The sequence below is a fragment of the Dama dama genome, chromosome 4, assembly GCF_033118175.1.
Source record: "Dama dama isolate Ldn47 chromosome 4, ASM3311817v1, whole genome shotgun sequence".
Lineage (NCBI taxonomy): Eukaryota > Metazoa > Chordata > Mammalia > Artiodactyla > Cervidae > Dama > Dama dama.
Window position 1 is genome coordinate 31,974,336 of NC_083684.1, and position 25,398 is coordinate 31,999,733.

At 40.9% G+C, this 25,398-nt stretch overlaps 2 protein-coding genes across 9 annotated transcripts in view; one reads left to right on the plus strand and one right to left on the minus strand.

Moving 5' to 3' along the window:
- Nucleotides 1–469: 469 nt before the first annotated feature.
- SETD6 (SET domain containing 6, protein lysine methyltransferase) lies at nucleotides 470–4,352 on the plus strand. Its single transcript, XM_061138641.1, has 9 exons — nucleotides 470–562; nucleotides 775–867; nucleotides 948–1,092; nucleotides 1,166–1,307; nucleotides 1,444–1,638; nucleotides 1,755–1,875; nucleotides 2,913–3,093; nucleotides 3,216–3,358; nucleotides 3,513–4,352. Exons 1-9 carry the CDS (start codon nucleotides 536–538, stop codon nucleotides 3,816–3,818), a joined length of 1,353 nt encoding a protein of 450 aa, XP_060994624.1. The 5' UTR covers nucleotides 470–535; the 3' UTR covers nucleotides 3,819–4,352.
- Nucleotides 4,353–5,374: 1,022 nt separating this feature from the next.
- The window catches only part of CNOT1 (CCR4-NOT transcription complex subunit 1), an 82,390-nt gene continuing 62,366 nt past the window's right edge, over nucleotides 5,375–25,398 (minus strand). For 4 of the 8 annotated variants that reach the window (XM_061138638.1, XM_061138633.1, XM_061138634.1 and 1 more), the window contains 21 exons: nucleotides 25,103–25,280; nucleotides 24,176–24,306; nucleotides 23,265–23,561; nucleotides 22,427–22,567; nucleotides 22,229–22,333; nucleotides 21,504–21,623; nucleotides 19,994–20,185; nucleotides 19,291–19,433; nucleotides 18,731–18,839; nucleotides 18,463–18,632; nucleotides 17,563–17,815; nucleotides 15,366–15,614; nucleotides 14,247–14,410; nucleotides 13,938–14,055; nucleotides 12,701–12,802; nucleotides 10,637–10,810; nucleotides 9,670–9,819; nucleotides 8,810–8,990; nucleotides 7,367–7,499; nucleotides 5,883–6,017; nucleotides 5,375–5,720 (listed from right to left, as the gene is read on the minus strand). In XM_061138638.1, the coding sequence (XP_060994621.1) occupies nucleotides 5,642–5,720; nucleotides 5,883–6,017; nucleotides 7,367–7,499; nucleotides 8,810–8,990; nucleotides 9,670–9,819; nucleotides 10,637–10,810; nucleotides 12,701–12,802; nucleotides 13,938–14,055; nucleotides 14,247–14,410; nucleotides 15,366–15,614; nucleotides 17,563–17,815; nucleotides 18,463–18,632; nucleotides 18,731–18,839; nucleotides 19,291–19,433; nucleotides 19,994–20,185; nucleotides 21,504–21,623; nucleotides 22,229–22,333; nucleotides 22,427–22,567; nucleotides 23,265–23,561; nucleotides 24,176–24,306; nucleotides 25,103–25,280 (3,324 nt within the window). In that variant the 3' untranslated portion in view covers nucleotides 5,375–5,641. The remainder of the gene's footprint in view (nucleotides 5,721–5,882; nucleotides 6,018–7,366; nucleotides 7,500–8,809; nucleotides 8,991–9,669; nucleotides 9,820–10,636; nucleotides 10,811–12,700; nucleotides 12,803–13,937; nucleotides 14,056–14,246; nucleotides 14,411–15,365; nucleotides 15,615–17,562; nucleotides 17,816–18,462; nucleotides 18,633–18,730; nucleotides 18,840–19,290; nucleotides 19,434–19,993; nucleotides 20,186–21,503; nucleotides 21,624–22,228; nucleotides 22,334–22,426; nucleotides 22,568–23,264; nucleotides 23,562–24,175; nucleotides 24,307–25,102; nucleotides 25,281–25,398) is intronic. The other 4 variants (XM_061138636.1, XM_061138637.1, XM_061138635.1 and 1 more) reach the window with 2 other exon arrangements.

The window sequence follows — 25,398 nt, forward strand, 5'->3', positions numbered from 1 at the left end:
CAACCCCATGGACTGCAGCACGCCAGGCCTCCCTGTCCATAGCCAACCCCCGGAGCTTACTCAAACCCATGTCCATTGAGTGGGTGATGCTATCCAACCATCGCATCCTCTGTCGTCCCCTTCTCCTCTCGCCTTCAATCTTTCCTAGCATCAGGGTCTTGTTCCAATGAGTCAGTTCTTCACATCAGGTGGCCAAAGTATTGGAGTTTGAGCTTCAGCATCAGTCCTTCCAATGAATATTTAGGAATGATTTCCTTTAGGATGGACTGGTTGGATCTCCTTGCAGTCCAGGTGACTCTCAAGAGTCTTCTCCAGCACCACAGTCCAAAAGCTGCTGCTGCTACTGCTAAGTCGTTTCAGTCGTGTCCGACTCTGTGCTGAGTGCAAATCTCCGCTTTATCTTCCGCGTGAAGGCGAAATGAACGTCACGTGGTCCGGGGCGGGGACATAGGCCCCGCCCTCGAAAGTCCGGCCCCCGGACGCCGGAAGCGCCGGTGCGGGTCCACTGACGCGCGAGGCTCCGTGCCCTCGGACCATGGCGACTCAGGCGAAGCGCCGGCGGGTAAGTCACGGCGGGCGGCGCGGGTGCACCCCTCTCCTCCGCGCCACGCCACTCTCCCGCGGCGCGCCGCTCCGCGCCCTGCCGCGGGTCATTCGCCGCTCCCCGTGTCCCCTCCCCAACCCCGGACCTTCCTCCGCGCGCGCGCCGCCGTCTTCTCCGCCCCCAGCGAGCTCTCCCGGGCGGGGCCGCGCCACTGCGCTTGCCTGTCTTAGGTGGCCGGGCCTGCGGGCAGCGGCGACGACCCGGCCCCGGTGGCCAGCTTCCTGAGCTGGTGCCAGCGGGTGGGACTGGAGCTGAGTCCCAAGGTGAGAGAGGGACTGGGGGAGGCGGGTGCAGCGGGGAAGCGGGCGCGGGCCAGCTCTGAGCGGCCGTTCTCTCTGCTCAGGTGGCGGTGAGCCGGCAGGGCACGGTGGCCGGCTACGGCATGGTGGCCCGGGAGAGCGTGCAGCCCGGGGAACTGCTGTTCGCGGTGCCGCGGGCCGCGCTCCTGTCGCAGCACACCTGCTCCATCAGCGGCGTGCTGGAACGAGGTGGGCACGCCGACAGGGGTGGAGAGACGCCGAGTTGGGCCCGCGGGGTCTCTAATCTCCGTGTCTCCCCCAGAGCGAGGCGCGCTGCAGAGCCAGTCGGGCTGGGTGCCGCTGCTGCTGGCGCTGCTCCACGAGATGCAGGCCCCGGCCTCGCCCTGGAGCCCCTACTTTGCGCTCTGGCCCGAGCTGGGCCGCTTGGAGCACCCCATGTTCTGGTGAGAGCCGTAGGAGGGGCTGGGGAGCGCCAACACCGTACGTAGCCTGGCTCGAACCGCTTGCCCTTGGGACACGGGTGCCAAGCGCTAGTCTCGGTAGGTTGGGTGAAGAACCCTGGTGGGGGTGTCACTGCAGGCCCGAGGAGGAGCGCCGGCGATTGCTGCAGGGCACAGGCGTACCCGAGGCCGTGGAGAAGGATTTGGCCAACATCCGCAGCGAGTATTATTCCATTGTGCTGCCCTTTATGGAAGCCCACCCCGATCTTTTCAGCCCCAGGGTCCGATCTCTGGAACTCTACCGCCAGCTCGTGGCTCTGGTGATGGCCTACAGGTCAGTGAGCGGAGCCTTGCAAAGGACTCTTTAAGAACTCTGTTGAGTGATCAGAAGGGAAAGAACAGTGAGCCCCACCCCAACACTGGGCTTTAGCCAAGTTCTCTCTGTGGCAGCTTTCAGGAACCACTGGAGGAAGAGGAGGATGAAAAGGAGCCAAACTCCCCTTTGATGGTGCCTGCTGCAGACATACTAAACCATTTAGCCAATCACAATGCCAATCTAGAATACTCTCCAGTGAGTGGATCCCTCCCAGTACTTGTTTATGTGCCTTGATGCTTGGGCATTTGAATCAAACCAATGTCTTCTTTATGCTGGCCTGGCAATTGAGCCAAATGGGCTCCGTTCTCATGCTAGAAATGAGTAGGTGAAATTAGTTCCTCCGCTATGTACTTTGCTTGCATATTACAGTGAAGTTCTTTGAACACAAAGCCCTCAGAGAAAGTTGGGGTTAATCCTCTGCTAAACCTGTGCCATCGTTGTTTTGGTGCTTTAGGTCCGTTCTGTGCAGTGTCAATGAGCTGAGATTGTGTCAGGGCCCTGTGGGCAACAATCTGGAACAGCCATAGCATCAGTATTTTTCAGAAGAGGGGATGTTCCTAAGGGTTTAAGATGATACCAGGACTGTGTTTGTATCTGTTCTATTTGCTAAGTGGAAAATTGCAAGAAAAGATGTAAGTTTATGGAGTTAAAAATTAGGAAATGGCCGTTATTTTTAAAACCTTGTCTCCATTTGCTGTTCCTACTTTGATCTGGGTTGTGATTTTTTTGTTGGTTTTATTTGCGGAGCTGCACATATCTTAGTTACCCAACCAGGGATTGAGTCCTAACCTCTGAACCACCAGTGAATTTCCTTTGATCTGGGTTTTTTTTTTTTGCTGCACTGTGCAGCACATAGGATCTTAGTTCCCCAAGCAGGGATGGAACCCATACCTCACTGCAGTGGAAGCTTGGAGTCTTAACCACTAAGACCACCAGGAAGTCCTCCGTAATTCATTTTTTAAAGCTAGCAACTTTTTGAAGTGCTTGAGATGACTGAGCAGAGGTTTCACCTACTAAATCATTGGACTGAGTTTCAACTTTTATAAGCTTCATTTGTTTTATTCTGTAGCACAGGATCTTAACTAAAAGTAGAATGTTGGTAGATATAGCATCAGTCTCATCACTGAACTATACCTGTTGGAAGGAACTTTACTTTCCTAGGAGCAAAGTCATCTTCTTAGGGGTGGCCTGGAAAGGGCTTGACCCCCAGCTTCTGAACCCTTCCACCCCAGACTTGTCTTCGGATGGTGGCCATTCAGCCCATTCCTAAAGGCCATGAGATCTTCAACACTTATGGGCAAATGGCTAACTGGCAGCTGATTCACATGTATGGTTTTGCTGAACCGTATCCCAACAACATGAATGACACAGCTGACATTCAGATGGTGACTGTTCGTGAAGCCGCGTTACAGGGTGAGTGGTTTAACTCAGACACTGGTGTATGCGTGTCTATCCCTGCCCCCTTTTTGTGGACCAAGGAGAAATGAGGTTTTGGGTTTACCAGGACTTTCACACTGGTACTTTTCTATCTATAGGAACAAAAGTTGAAGCTGAAAGGCTCCTACTGTATGAACGCTGGGATTTCTTATGCAAATTGGAGATGGTAGGGGAAGAGGGAGCCTTCGTGATTGGGCGTGAAGAGGTACTGACTGAAGAGGAACTGGCCGCTACACTCAAGGTAAATGCTCAAAATGAGTATTTAGAGCTAGATGAGAGGAAAGGTGGCCTGGACAGAGTCCACTTAATGCTGCCAAGATAGGCCAGCTTCTCTCAGTTTCAGAAACATGCAAGCATTAACATCCTACTTTAAAGGGCCCCTTGGTTGCTTCTAGGTACTGTGCATGCCTGCTGAGGAGTTCAGAGAATTTAAAGACCAGAATGGATGGGAAGATGATAAAAGCGAAAACGACAGCCTGACAATCACAGATATCCCCAAACTCAAAGCATCATGGAGACAGCTTCTTCGGGACAGTGTTTTGTTGACCCTGAAAACCTATGCCACAGACTTAAAAACTGAGCAAGATTTACTCAGCAACAAGGAGGTCTATGCGGCACTTAGCTGGAGGGAACAGCAAGCCTTACAGGTGCGTTATGGTCAGAAGATGATTCTACACCGGCTGTTGGAACTGACATGTTAGCAGGCTCCCTTCTGCCTGAAGGAGTATCCCGAAGAGGAACTTCATGCTAAGCTGGTATGCACTGATGCTTGGAGAGAAGTAAAATTTGGATCTTCTGCTTTGTGTTTTGTACTAATACCAAAAGGAAAAGCAGTGAAATTGTTAAACTAGGATTGAACTCCAAGGTAAGAGTGACATGCCGAGGACTGGGAGCAGTAGACTTGTGAAATCGCTGCTGTTACGAACACTGATCAAGTCTGTAGCTGTTTTGTTGGCAAGTTTGAACCAAAGCAGAAATGTGATAGTGATACACTTTGTTGTAGTCTAGCATTTAAGAACATGGAGTTTGAAAGTAGACCTGGTAGGTCTATTTTGAGCAACCACTTTCCCTTTTTTAAAAAAACTGTTGGAGGATTTAGTAAGCTATGTTACTGGGACTCTGAGCAATTATTTTAATTCCTTAGCAGCCTAAGATACCAGTGACATACAAGCCCCCACGTAAGATTTCTATTTATCTTGTATATTCAAGTGGGATAAATATAAAATATGTACCTAGTCCTATTCCTTTTCTTTTAAAAATTATATCAAAACGCCATGAGGGTCAATTTTTTTAAACTGGCATTTTGAATTTAACCACAGAAACCTGGTGCAATTAACTTTTAGAAAGGAAAAGGAAAACACTACACAGAAATCACTTCCTTATTTAAAGATGCTGCTTTGGTAGTGGAAAAACCTAGCATTCAGCAAAAGTTGGTGTTCCCCAATGGGAAGGCTGGGTGGTCCACTTTCCTCCTCACCACCAGCACTAGCTGCTACTGAGAAAGGCACAGTGGACTCGTGTGTGTCAGAACTTTAATGTTTGACTACAGTATGCATACACATACAAGGAGTAGGGAGGCTAAAGTCCAGGAACTAGAAAGGCTACAAAATACATCACATGGACCAATACACTTACAAAACATTCAAAATCCTTACAAAAGGGGCTGTATTGGTCCTTTTGACTTCTTTGTTGAACTCAGCCTGTATGGCCATTCACTGGGATAATGGGGAAGGGCAGTTCATACTATTTGGCTCCATTCTGCACAATTGACAAGTTACTGTAATGAGAGATGGGGGAGCTTTAGACCTGGCTTGGCTTCCCTTTATAAAAAGTGTCTCCCAGGGCCCAAGAGGGTGTGTTCTCCAGCAGGAAAGAGAAAATGATGCTCTCCCAGCAGCAAACTGAAGATGTGGGGGAGAGGTAAAATAAAAAACCCATGGGCTCTCAAATGTGAACTCTGCACATGTTCCTGGCATACCAGATTCTACACATCCACATTTTTAAAAAAAACTTGGTGATTTTCAAGGTCCCTGTCCATATTTTAAAAAAAGTAATAAGTTACACAATATTTAAACTGGCTTTCTTGCTATTCTTTGGGACACCTGGAATGTCAGAAGACATGTCGCTATGTGCCGCCCCCACCCCACCCCCACACAAGTACCTGGCATCAGCAGCTCCTTCCATTATAAACTGGGCAGGTACCAGTTTACCTACTTGTCTTGAACACATTTTGCACAAACCCAAGAAGTTTCAGACAAAGGTTTTCTCTTTCATATATTTACACAAGTTCAAAATGATATTCACAGCATCTTCTAAATTTTGGCCAAGAGTCAAAAAAATGCATTTAAACTTTGGAACGTGTCCACATAGACAGGTAGCTGACCCAAACAGTAATTGGGGCAGATACCCAAGAACCAAAGGGCCGGGAAAGTCAGGAAGAGCTGAAAGGATCTTCAGCCAGTTTATGAACTTGGTACAGTGGGACCTCCAGGCAGACACATTTACAACAGAGATGTGGCTCCATCTAACTGGCACCTGTCCCTTCCATTACTTGCTGAGCCTGCTTTTGTCCCATGCAGCACTGTGCGACGGACTGGAATAACCTGAAGAATGAAGACAGGTAATAAGCTGGTGAGAAAAATTCAGGCCTTGTGTCTTACTAATTTTAGCTACTACTCCCTTCTTAATCACCCACCCAAGCTGAAGCCATCAAATGATTATTTCTCCTGTCTTAAGAATGAAATAATGAATTACTTTTGACTCACTTTTCAATTTCTGGGGCACAGTGTACAAATTCATGGTTCCAGAATTTAAATGCTGGGTTTTTAATCAGCTCAATGAAGGTGATAAGAAGACCCCAAGGATGTGGCCTATTTACAATCAACCGTTCCAAAAGAACCCTGGAGAATGGAAGAAAAAGTTGTTCAATGCACAGGAAAACGCCAGATCCTGACCACTTCTCCATTAGCTTTAGAAAAGGAAGGTGGATATACAGGATAGTTAGCATAAATAGATCCTAGAATTACATAAAGTAGGTTTGAACCCCACCTCTTCCCATTACTGAGCCTATAAAACTAAGGTAATGGATAATAGATTACATGGCAAAGAGAAGGTAATCACCTAAAGAATACATACTCAAATAGGAAGTAAGAATTTTACTACAACTAGTACACATGTAAACTGGATGGGATGATTCTTCTGAATGGCAGTCAGTATTGGCTTAAATATTCACATCCTTTGACCTAACCAACTGTACTTCTAAATTTATCCTAAAGATGTAATAAAGCACAGGAACAAAGACATGAGTACAAGGATGTTCACTGACGGCTTTATATGTAATCACAAAAAGGACTTTTATCATCTGAACATCTAACAATAAAATACTAATTAATTTTTAGTATATAAACTAAGGAATATTAATACCTAGAAACTAATAATAGGTGAAGGGGCAAGTTTAAGAAGTCTGGTCCAGTTCTTTAAGTTTGCCTGTATATCTCTCACTAGGATGTACCCATTTCCTGATCTGCAAATGCTGTATATAGTCCAAGCAATCTGCAATAGATTCCTAACTATTGTTAGTAAAACACAAATATGATCCTGTTATTTTTCCTGCTTAAAACCTTACAACCTACAGGTAATGAAGACAAGTTTAAGCTCTTTAACATGACCTTTGAAAGGCCTGATGCTTCAGGACTCAGGTTAAATATGCTGACAACACCACTTGAGAAAAATCCCTTATCTATAAAAACTGGCACCTTGTGTTGAAAACTACTTTTTGGTTTCAACAATGATTAGTAATTCTGTTTGTGTGTGTGGTGTTTCTTTTTTTTTTTTGTGCCCATCAGACTAACTTTCAGGAGGGCAGGAACCAAGTCCTCTTGTTCACAACTATTTAACACATGGGCTTCCCAGGCGGTTCAACAGTAAAGAATCTACCTGCCTATGCAGATGCAAGATATGTGGGTTCCATTCTTGGTTTGGGAAGATCTCCTGGAGAAGGAAAGGCTATCCATTCCAGTATTCTTGTCTGGAGAATACCCAGTATAGTATTTGTCCAGTATTCTTGTCTGGACGAAGAAGCCAGGTGGGTTACAGTCCATAGGGTCTCAAAGAATGAGACACGCCTAAGCACGCATGCATTTAACACAGATACTCACTGAACATGGAATGCATAGGAAAAAACTCAGAATTCATAGTAAAAGGGAAGAGGTTCCATTTAGAAACTCCGAAAAACAGACTTCTGTCTTACCTTGTGATCTGTTCTTGAATAGCTTCAGTGTTGGCCTCTGCAAAAAGGTACAGCATGGTACAGCTGAAGTAGTGAGTGTGGCTATTTGGGTACCGCAGCTGATTTGCAATTGCATTCAAGAAGAGATACCGACCTAGAAATTAAGACAGCTTAGTGAGAACTTGTTCTTCAAAGGCTGAATCATTCTGACTGGCTAGGGTTTGGATTTCTGATAAAGGCTCTCATGTTATCCTTTGGTTTCAACCAGTGGGACTTGGACCCCCAAAGAGTTTTCATTTCTGTGGGTTTTACTTCACTATTTTCCACAGTAAGAATTTTTTTAGTTGAAAACTATTTTGAGAACTATGGCATATTAATATAACATGTAAATAAATAATTTAAGTATGTCCCCCCCAAAAAAATTTATTATTATATAGTGTCAATGTTTTACATTCTGCTGGATGCTCATTTCTGCCCTTTTGTTCAGTCTGTTCCAGTATGGTATTTCATTCATGTAGCCCTCTGGAAACCTTCACTGTAAACTAGTAACAAAGTGAGTGGAAAAAAAAGCAAATGTTTCATTATGAAAATAGTTTTGACCTCACAGTCCCTCTATAAGGGGCTTACCTTGGGGATAACCCACCAAGGGTTCCCAGTCTCTACTTGAAACTAGCATCATCTTAACTGGATTTGGGTGTCTTTGTCTGCTTGGTATTACTCACAATGAGCTTCAACACTGCCTTGGAGACTACCCTCTTTTTTTGCTGTTGGGCTCTGGATGCAGTGGTATTCACCTGTGTTAAATCTTGATTTTTAAGCTGTCTCAGACAATGCCCCCGCCCCACCTCCCCGGACAAATATGCAAGTAGTATATACTTAAAATTAGCCTCTCAAGGATCCATAGCGAAGTTAAAAAGCCAAGACAAGCAGGACTGTATAGTTGGTCACCACCTACTTGGGTCTCTATCACAATCAATACAGAACACCAAAAGATGTTGTTCAAGCAAGGGAGATACAACCTACACCAGAAATTATAATGTGAACATTTTGCAAAGCAGGTAGGGGGGAGTCCTATTCATTAATCTTTCTTTGCCAGGCAGTGTGTTACATATTCCATGTGTAAAGAGGCACCAATAATGCTGGAATAAAAAGGCCAGCAAAACAAGTGAGCCTATCTTTAAAAGAGAGGCTAGTAAAAAGAATGTTTATTTTCACACTAAAAAAAACAACAACAACAAAACACTCATATATACTGAAATATTAACTGATGTGGTAAGGATTCTGGATGGTCCCCCAACGCCAGTATGCCTTCTGTTTTCTGCATTGAGCAGATACTACTGAATTAAAATAATCAGCCAGACCTATAATCGTATTGACAGAACACTCTATTGTGGCTTATTTTTAGGACCAGACTATGACCAAACACACAGAAAACCTGACTGAGAACTGGCTGGCTCCACTCACCTTCAGTGTCCAAATCCACAGCCAGGTTCTGGAAGATGTCCATGTGAGCCGAGTGCGTGATGGTGCTCATCGAAGGTGTGCTGCCCTTGTTGTGGATGTGTGCAATGGCCTGAGTCCCTACATAGAGCACCAGTGCATTAATGAGCTGGAGGTTGTAGCGATTACCAGGCTCATTGGATACCTAGGTGAACAAAACAGAAAGCTCCTGACTGACTTGCACCGATAGTGATTTAAGCATTGATTTAGACACCAACAGTTCTAAGAATCCTTTTTATGACTTTCAGAGAAAAGCTGAACTGTTCCCAATATTCTCTGTGACTTAAATTTTAGAAATTTGCCTTGATTTTGTATGGTTATGATAGTGTGTCAATAACAGAGGTATGATTTCCCTTGCGAAACCAAAGCTTTAACAGTTATCAGCATAAAAATAAACTTTATAAAGTCAAAATATGCATTATCTCACTTATTTAAAAAAAAAAAAAAAGAACAGGGAAAAAGATGTGGTTTCTTGGTATGGGAAGACTGGAAAAATAATACAGCCTCAATCATTTTCTAACAGCAAACTGAATCAGAATCCATTTACATCGAAGAGTCTTGAAGTATGGGAGTGATTAGCAGCAACCTAGTCTTACAGAAAACCAGTCCATTCCCTGGCTGCCTCTTCCAAGATTATGCTATTGAGGTATAGGATAAATATATGTACTTATGCTAAAATGTATAATATAATCTCATCCATTAAAAATGACAATGTGCTTTAAAACCTTTAAAGCAGGTTGAAATGAGACCATGCATAGGACTAACTATGCATATCAAGTACTTTCTATGAAAGACACAACCAAGTTTCAGTCAAACCAATTAACCTGTAGGTTGCTGCGCAGATCAGACAGGAAAGTGACGGGTGATCGAGTTTTAAGATAGGAATCCAGATCCTTTTTGAATTGAGGTGGCATCACTCCAGTAAAATTGGTGAGAATCCGGGGAGCAATGTTAATTTCACTCAACATATCCACCTGACACAAACAAATACAAGAATCACAATCAGAAGCATTTGTAGGGCCTTAATAGCAAACTGCCTCTATGCTAGAAAGTTGTTTAAATACAGCAATTTACAATGTGTTAATTTCTGCTACACAGCAAAGTGTTATTAATTAGAAGGGATAGATTACTCAAAGGTACCTATATACAAAATGATAGTAATTTCTCATTCTATACTATTTTATCCTTCTTAAAATAAGGCATAATTGGTATCTTTTGTAGAAGTCTAGTTTAAAATACAGAATGAGATTCTTTGCTTACCAAGAGCCCTAGTCTTTGAAAAGATGCCCCCAGCAAAGTTAAGACATCATATTCTCTACTTGAAAAAAAAATCCACATGACAGAAGAAGAGTAAAAAACAAAAATTACAGTAGCCATGTAAGGGTGGTATGATCTTAATACAGTCCCTTCTCACTTTTGACACTTTAAACAAAATGCAAGTACACACCTATGAAATACGGCATTATTAGTGTCTATTCTGCAATGCTGTGCCACTGGGGCCACCCAACAAATGACTGGCCCAATACCTAGGTTGAGGTTCTGTAAATACAGCTATATTTAATACCAAGATTGAAAACAGCAACTAGACAAATACTGTGAACCAATATCCAGCAGCAGTCTCATACTTTATCAGGTTTAATAACATAACTGCTTCCCCCCAAAGAGCATCGTTATCTAACTGGTAACTTGTAGGTATGTGTGTGCTGGGGGTAGCATATACCTCTCTTAGCAGAGAAAGGACTAAAATATTAACATACAACTTTCTTTTCCTTAAACTATTTAGAACTTTACCTTCAGATTAGGAGTGAATGGGTCTGGGAGCCTCATGTTTCTTGGGAAGGCACTCAGGATCAGATTTCTTAGCTGGATACAATTAGGTGGGATCACGTCACAGAATCCATAATGGTAATCACAAAGGAACTCGGGAAAATCATGCAAAAGAACCAGCAGCACCCTTAAAGTGCCCTATTTTTCAAAAATAAGAAAAACATTGGCTGTTTCCACGTTAAGTAAGAAAACAAGAGTAACACTTTTACTATTATAAATTTTAACTGAAGGGAGGGAAAAAAGGCAAAACTAGGTACCCAGAGTTTATAAAAAATACAACTTACCAAAACCCAAACAAGAAAATCTGAATAGCCCTTTGTAATAAAGAAGTTAAATATCTGTTAAAACTCTTTCCTCAAAGAAGCTCTAGGGCTGGCTTTACTGCCGAATCCTTACAAATATTTAAGGAAAAATCAACACTATTCACAATCTTAATACAAAAAGATTTTTCCAACCCCTTCGATAAAAGTAGCATAACTTTGATCCCAAAATGACAAGAAAACCAAAAACAAACAAACAAAAATCCTAAACAGTAGAAATGGAAATCAGTGATATATCACAACTAAATGATCCACACATGAATGCAATGGCAGTTTAAGAATCTGAAAATTAATGGACTAATAACATTAACAAAAAAAACACATGACCTTGAGTTCAAGAAAGCATCCAATAAAATTCAATACTCATTTTAATGATTTTTAAAACTATCCTCAAATTATGAATAAAAGGGCATTTCCTTAACCAGAAAATGGTACCTACAAAACTACAGATTTATAAAAACATTATACAATTTCACAAAAACATCATTATCTAAGTCTTTATAATGATCAAAGTCATCATTATCCATAAGTCTATGGAAAGTAAAATTAAAGACCTACCAACTAAATGGAGATACACATTCAGTGAAATCTCAATCTAAATCCCAGCAAGTTTTACAAGCAAAGCTAACTGCAAAGTTTTATGGGACTGCAAGTGACACAGAATAGCCAAGATAGTGTTACAAGAGAGCAAAGTTGAAGAAGATTTTGCTCTACCTGATTACCTTTACAGTAAGTCTTACCATCAAGACCTTTTGATACTGGGCTAAGAACAGATCAACAGATGAACTAGAGAGATGCCCATACATAGTCAACTAGATCATATAGGTACTAAATCAACTGAACAAGAAATGAAGAACTTTAAAAATGTTGCTGAAAAGCCTGACATATCTATTAAGCTGGAGGGTATAAGGAAGGGGAGAAAATGACCATCATCATTCACAAATTATTAAGTTTGCTTTCTGAATGTAAATGTAAAAGCCAGAATGAATGGTTTTTTGGGTAGGGGGCGGGCATGTGTAGAACAGAATGAATTTAAGATTGGCAAAGATTTCTTACCCAAGACACAAAAAACAACGTACAATAAAAGAAGAAAACTGGTCAGTTTGATTACACTGAATTTAAAGCATCTATCCCTCAAAAAACACGTTACTTTTAAGGGAGTGAAAAGCCAAGCTACAGGAATAGGAGATGTCTGAATATATATATCATCAAACGGCTTACATCCAGAATACATAAGAATCCTTGTTTAAAAAGAAGAAAAACCCAGATAATCCCAAAGGGATATGAGCACAGGCTGGAAGAGGAACATCATCAAAGGCGGATACCCAACTGGCCAATCTACACACAAAAATCTTATTAAGAAATCAAGGAAATGCAAATTAAATCCACGATGAGATCCTTCTGCACAACTGCCAAAATGACTAAAATGAAAAGCAGACAATTTCAAGTATGGTAAGCATGGGGAGAAACAATCTAATGCAATTCTGGAAGAGTTAACTGGTGCACACATTGATGTATGAACATCAAGCACTGGTTATATAAATATGTTCAATTTTTGCACTTTTCTGAATATGTGTTACACTTTAAAAGCTTAATAAAACCAACATTAGGCCTCATATACTGCCAGTTGAAGTATTTTTCAAGTGTTTTAAACTACTTTGAGTGTTAGGTTTTAATTATTCTAATTTTACAACTTCAAATTAATTACCTTGTAGAGGATTTGCATAGGTTTGGTGAGTTCCACATTTCTAAGGAAAGGCGCTAAATATTTGAATAAATCAATCAGTAACTGTGCATACATAGGCCATCCCTGAAAGAAACATACATATGGGTCATAATTACACTCAGCTGCTGTCCTGCCACCAAAAAGGTTACCCAAGCAGCTACGCTGTGACTTATTTTCTTCATAAACCTCTCTTAAAGACTGACTGGCATGAAAAAGAAGCAAAATAATGCAAATAATGGGAAATGATATTTGAAACAAACTGGCTCCAGAAATTCCAGGATATATGGGTCCTTCTGCCTGCACCAACATTTTAAGTAGGGGAAGGATGTTTCAGACAGAACACAAAACACCCAGCCAACTAAGAAACACGCATCTGTTTTCTTAATTTCTTCAAGTCCTGGATCTCAACTATTTATTTTTCCCACGTTCAAATAAAGAGTTTCCCACTCTTAGCAAATAACCTCATCCAATTTACAACATGAATCCTTTATTTTCACCCAAATTTGGCCTGTTTACCATATTCCAATTATACCAATTATGTGCACTTTGGGTAGACTTTATTCAGTATTGTTCCTCCTCCTGGAATGCACTTATTCACTGGATACCAAATCCATTTAAGGATTATTTCACTATTTTTTTTTTAACCAAACACAGAGTAGTCACATTTGTCTTCTGATCTGAAGGGCCAATCAAAGGTACTTCCTTAGACTCATCTGCCACTTAATCGCAAGATGAGAAACTTTCTCATATAACTGTGTTTATTCACAATTATACTAAAAACTTGTATCTCAAATTTTATCTTAATTCTTCAAATACAGTAGAGACCAGTGGTCCTCAATCCTGAGTGTATGAGTCTTTAGTATTTACAGTGAGAACTTGTAAAACTGGCAGGTTCCCGAGTTCCATTACTCAAGAGTTGCATGTAACTGTCTACAGAGGTGCTTTACGGTCTCAACATTTTTTGGAAAACCCCTTACAAGGCTGACATAAGGTGACTCAGAACAACTTGGAGAAGCCATACCCTAATCATTGAGGAATGGCTTTCAGGCAGAGGCGGTCAAGTACCCGTTATGCCTCTCCCCATGACTTGACTCTGTATTAAATGTAAGGACTCCCAACTAAGCCTGAAAGAAGTACAGTGATCACTGAATGACTAAGAGTGCTAGTAAGTCCCAGGTAGTTACAGTCTTCATCTGCAGCAGATAAACTGCGGCCACACCTTCTGCTGGGGCGTGTGTGCCAGCATTCTTGCAATAAATATCCGATGGGAGATCAGTTCAAGCCAAGCATACACAAAGCCAGGAGCTTTGGTAGGCCTCAAGATGTGGAATGTGTTGCTGAAAGAAAAAAACCTTAATCAGAAGCACAGTCCAACTTAACGTTTTTTTTTAAAAAAAAAAAAAAAGACAAGTAGACAACATGCAACCTACATTGTGAATCAACATGCTTCCAACCCACAGAGTTCTTCTCAAATTTTATGACACTAAAACAGCAATCCTTAACAATATTATTTTCAACAATAACTCACCAGAAAGCTGTAAGTGTCTGGAAATTAATGGTTTCCAACACATGCTCAGGTGCATTGAGTTCCAAGAGCAGCATGATAAAAATTCGATGGTAGGGAAGCTGCTGAAATTCACTTTGCCGAACATCATGATCCTGTAGGAGAACTCCCACTACTATACCGAGGACCTATAGAGCACATAGATTATACAGCGTGTAAATTCATGAAGATAGTTCATTTACCACTCTGTAGTCATGCTTCATACCTTTCATTCTTATGCCTCACATGGAAGTAAATATAAAATTATATACTGGAAGCCAAAGGGACCACACACGGTGGTTTGATTTGCCCTGTAGTTTTGTATGTTTTCTCTGAATTTCCATAACCGTGGGCCAGACATGTACACGCTCCACAAATTTTTCTAAAGCTCTAAAAGTCAGCATGGTACATCATATTTTATCCTGTTTACACAACCAACCTAATTTTTCTGGTCTGACATAAAGCTTACAGGAGGCAAGTGATGTATACTTCTCTTGGCATTTAGGAGATGGGAGGTCAGATATGCTGTTAGGTTGCGGAAACGTTGCAGAACTATCCTGCACGCCACTTGATTTCACCACTGAAGAGCAGGGGACGTGAAACCCATTTGTAACTATCCAAGACCAAAGTCTACGTTCATTTTTGCACTATCTTAACATTCAAATTACCAGGAATTCCACTGCAGAAATCAAAGAAAAACTGTTCCTTTTCAGAAAATCAAAGACAACTGCAATGTCACTCATGGTATCTGAGTTGTCAGTCTTATGTTATCAATGGAGGTGTCTAGCCATCCCATTCAACCCATACATAACTCTGTACATGGGCACAAATCTTATACTACCTACGTATCTTCTCCTGTAGTCATTACCAAACAGGAACGCACTGAAGATACCTTACATATTTTTGTTTTCAGGGAGGGTGTCTTTCAGTTAAGGCACCATACTCCTCTTCTAAAATTCGGTGATTATGTTTACTTATTATCTATGAATTTAATTTCTGGACAGAAAGGGAGATACTACAAAATGTTTTGAGGGCCCTGTAGGGTTGAGAACCACTGATGCAGACTTCAAGCGTGCAGAAGTCTCAACCAAGAAAGGATCAGACCTTGTTCAGCAGGTTGATCTTTGTGACCGTGTTGGTGGCCTCCCCTGAGTGCTTTACTAGCAGTGCAATGAGGCGGACAAAGGCATCCAGGTTGTGGTAGCACTTGGCTCGGATCATGGTGGGGTTGGCAGCAGGGTTGTGCTGCTGCTCTGCCTGAGCTCGGTAACTGATCTCAACACACATTTCAGTACACAGACGGAAGAACCTTGTTATGAGGTCATCAGTCTTCAGGATTCCTTGCTGGTGCATCTACCAAGGGAACAAAAACATCAGAAGGCAGGATGAGATAACACACATGAATAAACGTTTAATTTTCACGTTAAGAAGTATTCTCTCATTTAATCCTATTGTCACATTTCTAACTGTTACTTTGTCAAACAGTAGAACCCATGACAGAATTCCATCAATTCTGATGGAAAATGAGAAAGAAGATAATAACAGGGCAATCTTAAACAAGCAGTCCATAGTCAATAATTTCAAAAGTTAACTATGCAAGTTAAACCACCTTTTTAGTAACCCATTAAGTCATATTAAGACATTCTGGTCAATGTGTATTTCCCCCAAGTAAGATATTAAGTTACATATACTTTACTTCCTCACAAAATTTAAGATAATTTCTTCCATCTTTCTTCCATCTGACTTAACCAAAAACAACAAAATTTTTGAAAACTCCAACTAGCTGTACTAGGAAAATCAAATAATAATTTATACAAGAAGTAGGTACCAAATTAAAATGCTCACAGATCATACCCAGCTATTTTAATGTAAATTAAGATAAAGTGAAAAAGGTAAGTTTATTTAAAAGAAAGGATAAAGTACAAATTTTATGACATAATCTGGAAGTGAAGCAGATAAGTTATTTGGCTAGTACAAAAAAAGAAAAAGAAGACAGTGTAAAAAACATTAAGGCTGCAGAGGGAGGTCAGTGCTTACTAAGCAATGAAACCAAGCCCAGAATGAAAACTTGTTTTAAAAAGTTTCCAAGATAATGGTCAAGCTAACTGTCCCTTGATAGGTAATTAACACAGCTGAACTGATGTTAATAATACCCTAGGCAAAACAGATGGCCTGCAAAGGGACTTCTGTACAATGAAATCTAAAAAACTAAGTGGGGAGAAGAAATGAGGACAGACTGCTATGATTAAGAGGGAGCATAAGAGGAAAAAGGAATTCTCAAAAAGATTCAAAAGCACAGAACAATGTAATACATTATCTTTTTCAAATGAAGAGAAGAAACAGGAGCAAATAAGCCAAGAGGAAGAGCTGAGACAGGTGCCACATCCATACCCATGAAATATCAATGATCACAAAAACCAATTGATTTGAAATTCCTCCATCCAAATTGGAAATCAAGCTCTAAGTATGCAGTAGCAGCTTTTCAATAGGGTATGTTTGATAATTCTTTGGATTCTTTTAAGGGAGAAACTTACTTATTATGATTTAACTAAAAAAATCAATTATGTTGAAAAGTAAATCCAATTCCTAACAACTTCTAAAATTCAAACCAGCTCTTCCATATTCATTTGTCATTCAAATCAAAGATAATTTGAATCTTTCTTTGGTGGCACACCTAAGCTTTGGTCTCAGTTTGAAGAAATACAATGGTCAAAATGCAGACATAAGTATTTTAGGAGATAGCTAAGCTAACTAATTTAGAACTATAAAAAGCACTACCATTTAAATACTGAAGTTTTTCTGTTATATTTTCAATTTTCTATGTTTTTGTTTTTTTGGCTGTGTCTCACAGCTTGCAGGATCTCAGTTCCCCAGCCAGGGACTGAACTCGAGTCACCAAAGTGAAAGCACCAAATCTGAACCACGAGACCAGCAGGGGCTCCTTGCTTTATTTTCAACATGGGCTGTTACAGAACTTAACTTAGCCCATAACCTCATCACTGCTGATAATCAAGCTGGTAAAATTACTATATACATCTGGCAGTTTTATTGTTCATTATCTGGTCCACTGTATTCTGTAGCTGTGACAACTGAAATCAGATAAGAAGTACTAAAGGGAGTAGGAAATGCTGACTTTACTGCTTAGTGACCAATGATGAGAAAATAAACAGTATCAATTTAACTGAGTAATGATGAAGACATTTTTGGTTTACATGAGTATGGAGGTAACTGACCACAGGTACATAATACTGAGCTTTAATAATGGAGGCATCACACCCTACTTATGTTGAATAAAAAGCACCTTTCTTTCCAAAAGCTCTACCTGTCCAACAAACGCAGAGAAAGCTTTGGTACTGTCACGACCAGCTGCTGCTGAATGGTAGAGATTCACCCATTCCCTCAGAAGATACTCTGCCTTCTCCCTCAGGCCTGGAGGATCATCATACTCTGAGGCTTGAGAGATCCCAGAATGCATCATAAAGTTAGGGCCTCCATGAGCACGATCAATCATTGCTTCATAGTTGGATCGCACTACTTCCATCAGTTGGGGCAATCTAGTACAATAAATCCAGAATGAAAATCAGTCTACTCATGGTTGTGATTTCAAAGACATACAGTTGGAAATTTGCTTATTTAATAGAAACCACAAGAGTGATGATCATTTACCATTCCCATAATTAAACAAAACTATCCTTGGTTTTCTTTGTATCTGTTTACCCATGAGGACACAATGTGCAAATGACTGACTTCAGTTAAGTCACTTCTTGACCAAAAAACGCCCAATGAAATGGAGCTGATGTCCGTGGTCAAAAAATTATTCACTGCATGCCCACTATGTGCCATGCTTTGCATTACTTATCTTAATTCTCAACAGCTATTCAAGATACTATTTCCATTTTATATAAGAAAAAAGCTTAGGGAGGATAAGTCAACTTGTCTAAAATCAGATTTTAAGCAGCAGAGCCAGGCCTTCAACAGAGGACTCTGCCACCAAACCTAGTGCTGTATGTACTGGTCTGCAGCAAGAGGGCTTGGCAGCAGTTAGTTAAGCTTTCATATTTCAAGGGACAATATTAGGCCTCACCAAAGCTTACCATATGTTGTAGATAAAGCTGTTATGTAACAGGGAACGTTAGTAAGTCTACACACTCATTTCTAAAACTGCAGAATGCACAACCACCCCAAAACATTTCCTTCTCACCCTTCAGGAGCATTGCCTCTGGAGTGAGCATTAATCCTCATGAGGGTTTCAATGGTGTGGAACAGATCTGCCTCAGTAACATGGGCAACACTCCTTTCATCCACCAGCAGTATTTTTACCAATTGCATAGCAAATGCCACAGCCATGTAGTTTAAACCATTCTCCATTGACTGGCAACACAGAAAGCACAACGTAAGAGGGACAGCACCGACAGCAGACACACCTCCCAGCCACCAGAGCCTCTTCTCCCGTCTGATTCCTTCCATACCTGGGCCAGGTGAAGATCATACTGCTGCATGTTGACCAGATGATTGCGGATTAGCAACTCCACTGCCTCCACGTTATATTTGTATTCATCCCGACACTCAATTAGGCACCTAGGAAAGTCAGTATTCCTTTATTCATAAAGGCTCACCCATACTGTGGATCAGGTGAAATAAAGGGCCCGCTTCATTCAATGTTAACTTATTCCAAATTAAGGATGCTTTGAGTACCAACTGAAAATCAGTTTATCAGTTTCCAAGATTTAAAATAACCAGTAATGAAGAACAGATAACCCAGTGTTAAAGTTTTGCTAAATCTCGAAAACAAAGCATTCCATTTAAGACATTATATATTTATAAGTATCACTTCTATAAAATCACTGAAACCAATTTATTCCCCAACAAGGTACTGGTTTTCTGTATGCATCATGGTCAACAGGTGGAAAAAGAATAATTCTCACTACTTAAAATTAGAAATTCCGTATGTCTGAACTTCATGAAAAGGGCCATGTGGCGTGTGAGAAGGCAGCTGAATAAATATTACTCTTCTAAGACAGGGACTGACCTTGTGATCTGTTTGTTACACCATGGAGACCCATATGCCCGGCCATCTTGAAGAGCTTTCAAGACCAAGAGGTGGCACTCTCTGTAGCGAAGGAGGAGGTCAGCATCAGCACCACTGGTGGCATCCAGTAAGCCCTCTACAGCCTATCGAAGGGAAAAAAGCATTCTGGAAAATACAATACTCAGCCCAAATATCAAAGTCAATACCAAACCTTGATACAAAGTACAATGTATCTTCTAAGGCCTCAGTAAAGAATCTCTCCCCACACACCAAAACCCTTTCCACTTGCCTCACACACACCCTCTCCCAGCTCCTTCCAGTCTATACTTACTACATTCCTCACTGTCAGAAAAGGCTTCACTGTCCCTGCAGAGCCAAAACCCACTGTGGCCCCACACCCTGCCCCCCACAAGTACCTAGATCAACTGTCTCTCAAAACCTAAGGGAATATCTTTTAAAGTTTCTTAAATAATCATAATTCCTGAAAATCTTACCTTTATGGGAAAAAAAGAAAGATTTCCCACTTTAAAATTTGTAACTATTTGTAACACTCTACTCTGGAGAAAATCACCTGCTTACTACAGAACAGAACCTGCTTTATATTAATTTTTTAAAATCTTAACCATAAAGTAGATAATGGTGCAGGTCACCAGATGTTTACAAACTTAGCATCTTCTAAAACAAACAGATTAAGAACACTAACCTTCTGGAGCAATCCAAGAGCAGCAATGGCATCTCGAGAGTTCCGTGATAATACTACAACCTCCAGAAGACTTCTGAGGGCCTGAGCTTGGGGGTTCATGGCCAAAGTTGGCGGGATAGCGTGAAGATGCTGCTCCAGTTCTGTAATACACTTATCATAAATCTGAGCTACATCATCTGTTGCCCAAGCTTGCTGTTTTGGAGGAGGAAACAACCAAAGGGGGGGGAGGGGGGAGCAGAATTAAAAGACTTTTCACTGGCACAAGCAGCAATTTAAAATTGGGTATGTTTACTACCCTTAATTTCTTTTTCATCAAAAACATGGAAAGGCTCTTTCATTTCCCTTCCTGAACTATTTCATCTTGATACTGTTAGGTGGGGCAGTGCAAAATAAGCACTAGGGGCGTGGGGTTTTACTTGACAGTGGAAAGCTTTGCAAACATCAACACCAACAAGTGATGAAAGAGGGCATGATAAACAATGAGACAGGCTGAGGGCAGCACCCCCTTGTAGCATCTAATAATCTCTTTGCAGCCTATGAAAGTAAGTAATTCAAACCATGGAAAATATAGTATTCAGTCCAACTGTTAAAACTCAGTAAGAGAACAAAAACACAGCATCATTTCTGTGATATTCCTATCAAACATGTACTACCTGAATCTATTCATGAGAACATATTGTACAAACCCAAATTAGGTCATTCCACTAAACCATGGGCCTGTAATCAAAGTGTCAAGGCCATGGAAGATGAGAAAAGGAGCTAGGCTAGATTGACTTGGGGGAAAAGTTTTAAATGTGTCAGCTAAATGAAATGCGATTCTTTTTCTGGGGGGTGGAGTGGGGGAACGCAGCTTGTGAGACCTTTCGTTCCCTGACAGGAAACCAAACACGGGCCCCACAGTGGCAGAGCAAAGTCCTATGCTACCACCAGGCCACTAGGGATTCAATGACGTGTGTGACTCTGATTTAGATTCTTTTACTATAAAAAGACCATATTAGGACACTCTGTAAAACCTGAATGAGGTCTAAGGATTAGATGATATTAATGTATCGGTGTTAACTCCGATTTCAATGGTTTTACTATGGTCACATAGAATGTCTTTGTAACAGGAAACACAGACTAAAGGATACAAGAGTGACTGGAACATCAAGGTCAGCACCTATGTTCAAATGGTTCAGAAGAAAATGTTTCCCCCTCACATTTTCAACTTTTATAACATTTCAAATTTTTAGAAAATCTTTTTACAAAGAACAGGGCAAACCATGAAGTCACCAAGTAAATTCCTTTAGTTATGCCAAATATGAAGGTTAAATCAACCTCGTGGATTAAAAAAAATTCCCGAATGCCATGCTGATGTGATACAAAGGGTAGCTACACTCCACAATGCGACAGCTGTGGGTAATTTTTTTCCCTTGTAGCTTAAGCTCCTGGGAACAAGTGACAGATTAACTGACAGAAACATTCAAATTAAACTGTAAATTCCTCAATTTAATCCAAGACAAGTACTTACCTTCATGGGCTGGGCTAAAAATCCTGTGGGCTGACTTAAATCATTTGTAGGCAAGAAGCCAGGCACATTGCGTGCAAACTCTTCATAAACAGCCAGCTGCTTTGGGTCCACACCACCAACCTCGGAAAAAGAAAACCTGTTTTAACAGGATCCTCTTCACAATCAAGGGAGACCTTTTTATCAAATTGGAAACTTTGCATGGGAAAGTTTGCACCAGGATTTTGAGAAGGGACACAGACAGGAGGTAGTCTTTACAACATTTAACACAAGACTAAATAGGCATGCATGTGCACACACACAGTTCAGTGTTTTCTATTTTCCCTGAGACCTGTCAGAGTCACCCTCATTTATAAAGACTTTTTCCACTGGCAAATGCCTCAAGTAGGACCATGCGGCCAGTGCAATTCTCCAATGGAGCTGTAAAAATGGTAAGATTTCTCAACATTGTCTTCTCACCAACAAGCAACAAAAACTCAGGTATCAGAAGGGAAGACCAAGCTCAGAAACAAAAACTAGAAGGCATATGAACTTTTAACAGCAGCACTTCAACAACAGGGGGAGGGGATACATCTAAGCTATTTCTGTGTCTTCCCCACAGGCAGCCTTTAAGAGAAATAACATGCTTCCTCAGAAACAGAATTTAACCCCTATCCCAGCCCTCAGAAAGAAAACAGAGACAGGGCAGGGAGAGACAGGGCAGGGAAAGACAGAGCCCCAAGACTCACTTTCAGCCTGATTTGCTCGGGCATCCGCTCAGCTTGGTATGTTAACACAACAGGATCACAGTACCTTCGCCCTTCTTGCCTAGCATGTTTTCTCAGCTCAAATTCCTGCAAACAAAAAAAAATCACTGAGGTTCTTGTTATGAGGCACTTTCTTGAATGGAAAAACAAATACTTAAAAGGCAAATGCTAAACACTTACAGTTGCTAATCTCTTGTCCATCTCAGGGCCTGCTTTTTCTACTGCAGTCTTCTGAATAAAACAGCAAGCTAATTCACAATTGTCCTGAGCTAATTGAGCAGCTGCCTGATCCATCATTTCCCTTTGTTGTGGGCTTGCAGTCTATTGGGAGGAGAAGAGACAGAAAAAAATTTAAAGTTTTCTGTGGGTACACGAAACAGATAGATGGGATAATAGAAAATGCAATGTTTGGGCAAATTAATTTTAGAAGTTCCAACTCTACTTATGACTTATTAGCTGTGACCATGAAGTAATCTAACAATCATCTTCATCTATAAGATGATACACTACTCAACTGAAACATCTTACCAGCTTGTTGTGAAGATGGTGAACACTATGAAAGCAATAAAGCAGTAAACAAAGGTATTATTAACCATGACATCTGAGACCCCAAATGAGTAACTGAGTTATCTGAAGAGGCTATGTGCTTATGTATGTGTGCACGCATGCATAGTCACTTTAAACTGTTTTGTACTGTCCTACTCCAAAGTGCTTTAAATCTAAATTCTTGACGGTAAACAGAATCAAGACTGTTAAACTTAGGCAGTTTTCAAAATATCCTTCATTTCTTTAAACCAGTAAGTATCTGGAGTATCTACTATTTGCCAAACACTACTTAGGATAAAATAAACAAAAATAAACACGACCTCACAGAACTGACAAATCTAAGAGGAAGACATCAAACACACATGGTGACTATTAAGAGTGCGTGGAATGCTCACCGCTACAAGCAAATAAAAATGAGCTTTTTCAGATAAGCAGTAACGAGTTTTATACTACAAGAAAACAGTAAACTTACACGAAGGGCTGAGGCAAAACTGTTTTTCAGGTTGGTTGATATGCTCATGAGTAAAGGTTCCCTGCAAGTAATCATGGCCATTCCAGCTGTCAAGTTCCGCATCATGTGATGAGCTGCTATTCGCATTCGAGATTCCTCAGAATCCAGGGCAAAATCTTTCCTGACTATTTGCTCACAAGTAGTCATGGCAATCTTAATTGATCGGTCCACCACAGGATGGACCAGCTCCTGGACGGCCCGTTCAATTGCTTGGCGCACACACTGCTTCAGCTGTGGATGGGCCTGAAACAAGGGAATCTAGGGAGGAAAAAAGAAGTCAACAACTTGTTTAAATAAAACAACCAAATTTCTATCAGTAATCACACCCTTGTCTTTGAATTACTTCCAAGTTAACCACGAACTACCAATTTCTACTTTAAATAAAGAAAAGCTCAGAAAGCTGGGCTCCAAAGAGGGCATAGTAGTCACTATATCTTGTGATACATGATTACACATCAAGTTTAATGGGCAAACTGTTCATTACAAGATGCCTAAAGACACTACCCTAGTTAGTCAAAATTTGTGGCTTGAGTACTCCTAAAGGAAGTAACTTCTTTAGTAGCATGGGGAAATGCAAAAATAATCAAGATAATAGAAAAAAAAGCTTTCTACAAAAACTATTATTTTCAAAATAGCAAGCATTTTATTAATAAAAAATTATATTGAAATCTTTTGCTTTACTTGAAAGACTACTTATGGGTATTTACTGAATTTTTAAGAAAGTTAAAAAATATTTATGATGAACTTATACTACACATAGTGATTCCTACTCTCTGCAACAAAAGCCTACAACTTAGGAATCCAGATAAGGAAGTTGAAAAGGGAAGGGAAAGTAACCAGCTGACCTCATCACAAAGTAAGGGTTCACTCACCGTTGGGTTCAGCGTAATGTGCGGCGCCAGGCCTGCGAGGGAGTAGACATTGATGTCGTGGTAGCTGTACTGTGGCTGTGGTGGGACGGTGGCTGTGCAGGTGGTGCTGGTGGCTGGTGTTGTAGAAGTTGCTAAATGCAGAGAAAAAATAACAGCTAATGAAAGAAGCACACTTCCTGACTACTATAACATTAGCAGGGCATCATGTGGTCTTAATCTAACTAAACTGACTGGATGGGGGTGGGGAGGGGTGCCACAGGTCACATTTTTCCCACCCTGAATTATCACAACCTGAACAAAGCATGTAAAACTCAGTCACTGGCCGTGCACCTGGGCACAGGAATGAATTGAGGGGTCATGCCACATTAGCTGGCCCAAACCTTGTCGCATTCTTCTATATATAATGTATTATCAATTTTCAACCTATTCTGTTTCCTAGTTTACCTGGGGATTCTTGAGGGCTGAGAAAAAAGAAAAGCTGGTTTATTCTAACCACACCTCCTAAAGCTCCCAGTCCTCTTCATGCATGTTAAACCCACTCCCCGAATGGGTTAAGCCAATCTGGCCATCCCCAGATTTGAGGAATAACACAGGTCTTCATGCCACTGCACTCCTTTCTCTAAGACCTCAAACAATGTCAAAGCCTGGCTGAGGGGGAATATGAGGAACAACTGATTAATGATATTAGTTACGAATACCACAGACAGAATTACCAGACAGACACACTAAGACAATGCCTAGACATTACTAACATTTCCTTAAAAATTTAGAAGGCTCACCAGGAAGTATACAAAATTGCAACCCCACATTACCTAGAAAATTACAATTTGCTAGATGCATAGGAATGTACCATTGGAAAAATAAAAAAAAAAGAATGTACCACTGAAGAGAACCTATGATAAATAGAGAGCTAATTATCACACTTACTTGTGGTTGTGATAGGAGGGAGCTCCTCTGGCTGCTTGACATCTTTCTTTGGAGCAGAGAGTTGCTCATCTAAGTTCTTCAGGCGATCTTTATCCTTTAGGAGGTTTCCAGGTTTTAGCTCATTGATGTCTAATGCAAGATTCTTACAGAGGACCTCAATTTCAAACTTCAAGTTTAACTGTGTAATTCCAATATTCAATGAGAATATTAAAAATGAATATTCAGCTTCATAATAATAGACAGTATTCTCATCCATTTGTCATAGTGCTCCCCCCACTAAATACCCTCTTTTTCCT